Raw genomic sequence first — 10,096 nt, 5'->3', positions numbered from 1 at the left:
ATCAACTGAAAATGCTCATGTTTTGCCCCAACAGTTGAGGAAAGTCCTTTCTTCCTAGTTGTTACAGTTTGCCCATCTATCATTGCAGTGGTTTGATTAAAAGTTCAAAATTCAATGTTTAAATTTTAACCTAGCCTTTTGTGTTGACTTCATGGCTCATTTCGTAGCAATTTTATGCCTATAAATAGTATAGTAGAATGCCTAGACCTGTTTTAATTTTTTTTTTTTCGCTTCATATTTTTCTGAAAAAATCCGAGAACCAACAAATTAAATTGGTGTGGCCTAAATTGCTATTGTTTACACATTTTCAGATAGAATAGCCTCTTGAATAAACATTCTACAGTATAGTTGGAATCACATAACGACAAAATTGATGACCACAGGTGGCAGGCAATACTGGCTGCACTGAACCCTGACTTTGAACTGCACCTGTTCAGCTCAAAACTTTCAAGTCTACTGCCTGAGGCACTTAACTTGCGGTTTTGTGGTTTTGTTACTTTCTTTTGCGGTTCCTTGATCAAAGGATTGAGATCTTCGGTGGCCAGCCAACAAGCCAAGCTCATCTCCTACCTTCCATTCTGCTGGAATTAACGTTAGGGAAAAGCACTTAATTATTTACAGGGTTGACCACTGGAAATTGCAATTTAACTTACTCTTCAAGTCTACTGTACTATGTAGAAAATCCTTTATTATTCAACCTACCAATCAACCTTATGTGTGTGTACATGTGTAACTCTCTGGCTTCCCTGGCAATTATAAAAGAATAATACAAATTAAAAGAACATACGTACAATCCTTATATATATCATTATATGAGAATAATATTATCAGGTCAGGCTATAATTCATATTCATAATATTGGCCATCCTATTCAAATCCACACTCATTCAACAACAAGAAGCCATAGGCGACAATTCTCCGTGAAGTATTATAATATTGCAACAAAAAGAAGTAGCCATTGGCGACAATTCTCTGTGAAGTGTGATAAATCGAACAAAGAAAAATTGTTTAAACGCGCGTCGGCTCAGTCATCTTAAGACGCAACAACCAATCAGAGGTGCGAAATGCCGACACGTGACGCGGGATTTGCATACAGTCTAAACAACGGGGAAGGGCGCGCGATGCCCGAAATATTTTTGCGTCAATATTCAGCGCCGTGTTTCAAGAGATTAATACCAGGAAACAATTTCTTTTCTTGTTTTGAACGCATAAACATGCATTTACGCTAATCTAGTATGATTCAGGGTTACTTTTTAAATTTTTTTACCTGCCATGGCCAGATTATCTAAAGATGTGTGTATTGTGTGTACAATCTACAGAAAGAGAAATGTACATCAGGTCCGATCATCCGATTTTCACGTTTCGGTTTTTTGGACTCGGTTCATGAACGTATTTTGGTTTAAGCGTTCGGTATCAGTTTAAACAGCCGCCCTCTTAATTGGCTGTTACTTTTTATAGCTCATTGTACATGTACCGTTAATCACGGAGAATCCTAAGCTGCGATCTCAAATGGGACAAGAATTCTGAATATGTTTCGTGATGACACGTAGTGATCAGACAGTACTTCCATACATGTACATAGCAATAAGGGAGAGGGGCAAACGTCAATCAATAGCCATTTCAGTACGATTCTTTCCCACCGAGGTTTTCTGTCCGTCCCTGACACAGTGACATGGCTTGAGCGGTGAGAGTTTGACAGCAGGAGGTAAATGACCTTAGCTTTCCCAGATGAAGCGGATCCTAATCACAGGGATTTATTGAGCTGAGGCTGCATGTAGTGAGCTGGACCATGTGCCATAAAGGTCAACCCAATTATTTTCCCCTGGTCCCCAACTTTCCCAAATAACTATGAAGTGAGAAAGGACATGATGTACGCAACTTGGATATTACTGGTACACACAGCACAAAACCTACTAATCTTACTAGCTAGTGCAGTAATAAACCCCCTTTCTAGCCTGTGTTACCTACATATGTAGCTCCATATTGTCTATAGGGAGCCTGCAGTAACTATAGAGGAGGGCCTGCAAGCCCTTTTTCGTAAGGCGTAATCAGGCCGCTTTAGACTTCGTAATTCTTAGGCAGCCTCCGCAAAAATCAACGTAATTCGTAATTGGACATTAGCCACAAATCGTAAAGTCGTAATAAGCTCTGAGACTTTAACGTAATTCGTAATAGGCGGCGAAAATTTTGCGTAATTCGTAATCACTACCCCCCCTTGCAGGCCCTCATAGACATAGAGGATGGCAGCCAGGCTAACCCTTTCTGAGTCAGCACCCTACCCTTGCATGCTGGCCAACTTCAGGTAGGGTACCAACTCTGAAAGCGGGACATATATTTCTCCCTCAACGGAGAGACTGGAATTGTCTACCATGCTATCTATGCATCTCACATAAGGCTAAGATGGAAGGTGAGCCCAAGAAAAATACACAAATCTTTCGCGACAAACGTCATTCTAGCCATCAGCCAAGATATCAAATTACCAGTAGGGATGTATTATGATTGTCTACTTCCATCCAGGTATAACTACAAAATAGGATTGATACCGCAAATTGGAGTGGAGGGACAAATCTCTGAGATTTGCTCCCAGAAAGATGGGTTGAGAATGAAAACAGATAGCCGACTATTCCATGTGATTGCAGCAACCATTTCTGAGCGCACAACTTACCAAAGTGCCAATTTACCAAAAGTAATGCCAGGTTACAAATAAAAATTGGACTTATGTGGCAGTAAACGAGGGGATATACATGTAATGGTCCTTGAAGAGTAATTGGTTATTATTATCTGCAGAATTTTGGACAGGGATACTGGCAGCGGACCTAACACCAGGTCCATACTGCTGTTATATTGATGATGCATAAACTTTAAATAAAGTAAGGCCACACCAATTCAATTTGTTGGTTCTCTGATTTTTTCAAAAAAAATATGAAGCGACAGGGCGGAAAAAAATAAAAATAAAAACAGGTCTAGGCATCCTATTATAGGCTTAAATGCTACGAAATGAGCCATGAAGTCAACATAAAAGGCCGGGTTAAAATTTAAACATTGAATTTTGAACTTTTAATCAAACCACTGCAATGGTAGATGGGAAAACTGTAACAACTAGGAAGAAAAGGACTTTCCTCAACTGTTGGGGGCAAAACATGAGCATTTTTCAGTTGATTCAGGACCAGAAGCAATTTTTTTTTTTTGCAAATCAGAAAAAAATGAAGAGGGGAATCCGAGAACCAACAAATTAAATTGGTGTGGCCTAAGCTTTAAACGCAGCAAAAGAAATAATGGAAAATGCAACATCAGCAATTTAAAGATATAATTTCAAGATTTGGAGAAAAGATGGCAAGTTGGTTATCCAGTTGACCCTACCCCTCTAATGCCTTTCGATTTATGAGCCATAATACCAAAGCACAGCTAAAGAAGTAAATTGCCTATGTGTGGGATATAATTGGGAATTTCCAAAAATATGTGCAATTTGGAAATACAGTCTAGACATGGACACAGCTATAAAACATGGCTAAACCAATTGTGGGTTTTAGCATTTTCCCCTCCAATTTACCGGTGGATAAACAACGAACATTTGTCAGGTTTTACCTGGATGAGCCTTCTCCTCTCCCAACTTTGCAATGTAGCTTTTTTTCTACCATTCAGTAGAAGACTGACAACAATTAAAGGAAATAAATGCAGCAGAACAGGTTATATCCTTTATTTATCAATGTATTCATACATGTACAGTGTACATAGCAGACTTAATAGCTTTATGACAACCTTCACAGACCTTCTTGCGTGACCTGCTCACAAGAAAAAATTCAGTAACCCTCAGTACCACAATAAACCCCATACAGACTGCTCCTACATACAGATAACCCCTCAAAATACCCTCTTGTTATGAAGTGAGTAATTGGGACCAGGCCTGAGGTTAGAAGACCCTGATATCTATCTCAGAGTGGAAGAGACAAGCTATCAAAACATCAGTGTAATTCTGCTGCAGGACCTACTACAACATTCTTGTAGGTATCATGCCTACCGTACAGGGTAAAAATCTGCAGCAATCTAAAATCAATCAGAAGCTCTTACAAACTTCCTAGTTCAATCAAATTTTGCTGAGGGAAAGATTGTTTCATTTCAAATTATTGGCTCGCAACTGTCTGAATTTTTCCTGTTATTAAGATGGAAAAAAATAAGTTTTCTTCTGGGATACAAGGACAAAAAGAATACATTGATTCTGGCAAGAAAACTATTATAGAGGCATTGGCCTCAATTAGTGCAACAAGAGGAGCCAGAAAAATCCATGATTGTTTTGCACCCTAAGGAGTAATTGATTATATGAATTACTTTGTAAAGATTGAATTTTAATTGCCATTGGTTTCTTAACAATGGGTGATATGCCCAGGGGGAATCTCGCTCATTTCTCACACATGCACCCTCCCCAAATGAAGAGATGGGACAACCACGAAACGGTTCTTTAAATTTGGTAAACAAGCAGTAAAATGAATGTTATGGAATTAGAATAAATCAGTCTCATGCAATCTATATATCTTCTGGCTGCTAGGGAAGGAATGTTAAAAAGCTTTTTTCATGATGAAATAGACCATCAATAAGCTCTTTTTTTACCTAAGACTAAGATGCTATATAGAGTTGACATTATGCATAATTGGTAATTCTGATTATACACAAGAGCCTATGAATTATTGTGTAATAATGACTTATTATACCAGAGCAATCTATTTTCTTAATTCTCTGCAACTTAAATATTAGCAAACATTCAAGATGAAAACAGCGAGATAGAATTTTTTTCTGTTTCCCTTCCTTCAAGTTCAAGTCCTTGAATCTTGTACTGTACAAAGCAACTTCAGACTCTCTTTCCATGTTAATTTTTCAGTGAGCCTAAATTTATTCTTGTACTTTGTAGTCCTAGAGTTTAGTTAGATTGGTGTAATCTCAGCCACTCTTTACTGCTGAATTCTTCCAACATGACAGCTTGTTTGAAATTATATACCACAACCTGGAGTCTGTACCCTGACATCCATCTCCAGTTTTATGTGAGATTAATTGGTCAGAGAGCAAACGTTATCCAAACTAAACCGGTAAGGTCTGCACAAGTTATCCAAACTGATCCGCTAAGGCCTGCCCTGGGTGCAAGGTCAAGTTGGAGGTGCCACATTCAACCTTGAAGAGGTAAATATAACAGGCTTCTATGAGAAACTCTATACAAACAATATACTGTACTATCTTGGTATCTAATTGGAAAACGAAATTAACTCATTTGTACTAGTGTTTCTTATTCCTTTAAATTACTGTTGGGAACATATATTGTGAATACACATCTAATATTGATGACATTTCAAGCTAACATTGTCCTGGTAAAACTGAAGTGGAAAAAATAGCTTGCAAAGATAAAGTACCGTAGGCGTAAATCACCAACAGGCTCTCCTCTACCAGGTTAGTTCTGGCAAACTGGCCGGTCCTTGAACCATAATGATGAGATTTTGGCTCTGGCTGATATAGCCAGCAGATTAGTTTGATTTAGGAAAGCAGTCCTACCATCCCTCACTGTCGGACATGGGCAATAGCCACGCTAAATAGCAATACACAGGGCCAATATGTCTTCAGACCAGGAGCCAGCCGCGGTCTTATAAAACCACCAGTTGCGAGTCGTACGCACGCTGGACACATACATCAGGGGGAGTCCCAGAAAATGAAATTTCATTTTCCTGTCAGGGATGTCCGAGGATTAATGGGGTTAGGAAGATTGCCAATTTTATGGTCCTACAGTTGTAGCTGTAGACACCTTGAACAGTAGTGAGGCCCGCCCACAAGAAATGCTGATAGTGGTGTCAAATTGGACTAAGAAAATCTGTCATATTTTCCATCAGACTGTGCATATGGCTCAGTGTGGAAACAAGCATACATCTTTGAACTGAACTGCTAGCGATGGAATAAGTCAACTTTAGCCTGAAAAGGTGGTGAAAACTGGTTGTCAGATCATCTGTGATGCCCCAATGGTCGAATAATGACGCTAAGGGGTAGATGAGATGAGACGAGCCTGAAAATTATTGCAATCCCATGAAAAATATCAACTCATTCAACTGCTAACAATTTGGCAAGCTAAAAGGCTCATCTTACATGTATACATTTACATGTTTTGAGTCACATATTGAGATACTGTAATTTGACAGTGCAATAATTCCAGGAAAGCTAAGAATGTCCAAAAATGGTCATAATGATGCATCCCTGGAAGATGGCAGAAATATCTGGAGGTTGAGTAATTAAGTCAATTATCTCACTTAATCCCATAGATTAGTAATTATAAATAGTACCTAGTAATCATTTACCACTTAAATAGCAGTTTTTAATTAGTGCACTCAGCAGTAGGTATTGTACTAATGCATACATACATACTGTATGCTGGATCTGTTAGAACTTATAGAAGATTTGGTACAAAATTAGAATGAGAGGACGATATGATAAAAATATGGCTGTAAACATCTTAATAGAGCTCTATAAACCATTGCTCCAATGTCCTAAACTTCCTGTATCTAAGTCAAGTTCACTACACTATACATGTAGATCTACTGGTTCTCTCTTTCCCTTTTGGATGCTGTTTTCTATCTCTTGGCACCGGCTTATTTGGCAAATGATAAGAGGAAGAACTTGACTGGGCAGCAGGCAGCACACCAGGCTTTATTTGTGGCAATCCCTGGATATCCCTGGGAAACCCCATCACAAGTCCTTCCCAGAGGCAGGTCCCTACCTCCCATGCAGGGCTTGAAATTTATTTTTGGGAATAGGTGCACTTGGATGCACAACAAATATTGTAGGTGCACCATATACAAGATGAAATAAGGCCACAGCAAGTAAATTTTATGGATGACATCCTCTGCAGACTCCAAATTTAATGCGAGTGGGCAAAAAAAAACAAAGGCAGGTCGAAAAATACAAGATTCCTACATTTTAAAATTTTGACTCAATCATTGCACAAATGTTTTTCATTCAGTGGGAACATCACATATACACAGCCAACATCACATATCACTGCATCAAATTCAAAGTAAGAAACAAAACATTGATTCAGAGCCTTGTCTTGTCTCCTCTCTTCATAGTTATCTGCCATCCACCTTTCCGCATGGCATCTTTGCCCATTTTCGGCATGTTGACCACTGTCAGAAGGCAACAAAATTTCTTGTTTGTTTTTTTCCAAAATCAGGCGAAAATTAATGCGCGCGCTGATGTCATCCATAAATCCAAAATTACTTCCTGTGGCCTAAGTAGAATGTGAGCAAAAACTTTCGTAAGAAAAGGACTATAACAATAATTTTATCATTTTTCTGACACTTAGATGTTATATAAGAATATGCTGTATACTACAATACATTTAACATCAGATTCTTTACATACGTAAACCTACAAAAATATTTGAGTGCGCTGGTGCACCCACAGAAAAAATTGGGTGCACAGCTCCAAATTTGGGTGCACTAAGGTGCACATGCACACAGCATTTCGAGCCCTGCCATGTCACTGCCAGTAAGAACTGATAAAGAACCTATTTTGGTACTTCAATGCAAGACACTCAAATATAACTATATCATAGACCTAAGGCTCATCATAGCAAGCATATTTTGCTAGATAATTTATAGTCCTTATGGACTATGAAGTCCTTTATGCAAGAAAAATTAAAAGATCCTTAATTCTAAAGAACAGGCTATCCTACAGTATGTATTGTATACAGTTCCTGAACTGTTGATCCAACACTTCTAGTTCTAGCTACTACTCTGCAAATTCCCTACATACAGGGACATCGCGCAGAGGGGAGATATACACATGATTACGGAAGTGACGATAAACGATTCTTAAAAGTTTGTAATGATGGACTCTCAGCTACGTCGGCAGAAAGGTTATTCCATTCAGGAATTGTCCTAGCATAGAATGAGTATTTTGCAATGTCACAGTGTGGTCTCAGAGTCTTGTACTTGTGGGCGTGGTTGGCACGGGTGCGAGCAACTGCCGGGATAAGCCGACTGGATGGGATAGCCACGAGACCATTGGTTATCTTATACATCATTACTAGTCGTGCTTGCTGTCGTCGAGACTGAAGTGACGGCCATCTCAGGTCATGCAGGAGGGCTGTGACGCTGACATCCTGACGACGGTGGTTACTGGTCACAAAGCGAGCAGCACGTCGGTTGACCATTTCAAGTGTGTCAATATCCTTTCTCAGATAAGGATCCCAGATAACTGCACCATACTCTATAGTAGAGCGAACGAGACTGAAATATGCGGTCTCACGGACTTGGCGGGGGCAGTAGCGAAGGTTACGGCTGAGAAAATGAAGTGTGTGGTTGGCACGTGTTACAGCAGTGCTGATATGTGTTGACCATTTCAGGTCGTTGCTGATAGTGATGCCAAGATACTTGGCCTGCTCTGTTTGGTGGATAAACTCGCCACACATCTCGTACATCCAAGTAAAAGGGTTCTTGTTCCGTGTGATGGACATGGTGTTGCATTTCTTAGGGTTGAATTTCATGCCCCAGGTTGCTGCCCAATCTTGCAGTGCGATTAAGTCCTTCTGTAAGATGACTTGGTCGCCTTGACCGCGAATCTCCCTGTAGATAAGGCAATCATCGGCGAAAAGCCTAGCCGTGGTCCCGGGTGATAGACGGGACGGCAAGTCATTGATGTAAATAAGGAACAGGAGTGGCCCCGAGAACTGTTCCCTGGGGAACTCCGGAGAGGACACATGTTGATGGCGAGCACTCACCGTCCACAACGACCCACATAGACACAAATGGAAAAAAATCACAATACAGCAAAATTTGAATTTTGAGTAACTTTCTTACTGTTTACTAGTAGGCGCGCCATGACAGTTCGACTGAGATACGCCTTTCTACGTCACGCATATCATTTGCATATTATTTGCATTCACACAAAACCAGAAAATATTGTGCATTTTGAGCACGTTTTAACATGACTTCCCGACTGAATTATCACACAAACAATATCTCATTTTAATCACAAGGCAAAGAACTTCTAAAATCCACAAAAATCGTAGAATATGATGACTAGACTTTTTAATTCCATTTCATAGGCTCTTTAAGAACTGTACAATATTTTTTCTACCATCTTGTACTTAACCACAGAACTAAAACCATGCAATTATATGCAGCTCTAAGATTGTGCTCTATCTCTGCCAGGATGTGACCTACAATGTACTGTCTGGTCTAGATAACTGTACCGACCTTTGGACTTCCAGCTGTTCTATTATCATCAAAAATCATTCTAATCCTGCACCGCTGCAACTGGTAACTACAATATCAGGATGCAGACAGGCCAAGTTATTTTCCTGGGGATAATAAAAAAATTAATTGAGAGGTACCAAGGACAGGACGTCCACACATACATGTATACATTGTACTAAAAGAACCCATCTTCTCACCTTCTCACCCTGATGCCTTTAGGCCTTAGGCCTGTAAGTTGTCAGCCTCTTGGTCAGTCTTTTCCACTCTGTTCTATCTGTTCTAAAAGAACCCATAAAAATGTATATCTCTAGAATATCTGGAAATATTTCCAAGAGAATGTTACAAACCGTCTTTACTACAATGTGACATTGTTATTCCTGAATGGCTCCTTCCCTACATTTTAAATTGGATGTCTCTTCATACTTATATAGAAAATTTCAAATTCCAATAGAGACAATCCCTAAGTTAGGGAATAAGAAACAGTCATGCCTTCAAATATCAGAGTTATCAACCAAAAATTGAGGTATTCAAAAACTCGTATTTCCCCAGAACTATCGTAGACTGGAACTCGTTGCCACCAACCACAGTTGGGACATCATCACTAGAAAGCTTTAAACAACTCCTGCAATCAAATGTGCAAAGATTAAGTGTAACAAGTTGTTCGGTGTGATATAGCTAGCTGCCACCGCGCCACGTGCCTGCGAAGCTGGTGTGTTACGCCGAAGGGCGGTTATACCGGCTATACAGATACAGATCTCTATTCTTACAGAGTTCTATGCACATGTATACTGAGAAACCTTATTGACATAGGAAATGGCCTTGTTTGTCCCATGACCAGCTGTCCCTTGTACCAGGCCACTGCTGTCCCC

General features: G+C 39.7%; 1 protein-coding gene across 1 annotated transcript; it reads right to left on the bottom strand.

Moving 5' to 3' along the window:
* Positions 1–7,749: 7,749 nt before the first annotated feature.
* Positions 7,750–8,682, bottom strand: LOC109476039. The gene has a single exon (XM_019776864.1). The coding sequence runs from the start codon at positions 8,513–8,515 to the stop codon at positions 7,817–7,819; it is 699 nt and encodes a 232-aa protein (XP_019632423.1). The 5' UTR covers positions 8,516–8,682; the 3' UTR covers positions 7,750–7,816.
* Between the last annotated feature and the right edge of the window lie 1,414 nt (positions 8,683–10,096).

The sequence above is a fragment of the Branchiostoma belcheri genome, unplaced genomic scaffold (assembly GCF_001625305.1).
Source record: "Branchiostoma belcheri isolate BF01 breed outbred unplaced genomic scaffold, Haploidv18h27 scaffold36, whole genome shotgun sequence".
NCBI classification, from domain to species: Eukaryota; Metazoa; Chordata; class Leptocardii; order Amphioxiformes; family Branchiostomatidae; genus Branchiostoma; species Branchiostoma belcheri.
The sequence above is the reverse complement of the archived record's forward strand: the minus strand, read 5'-3'. Positions and strand labels throughout refer to the sequence as shown.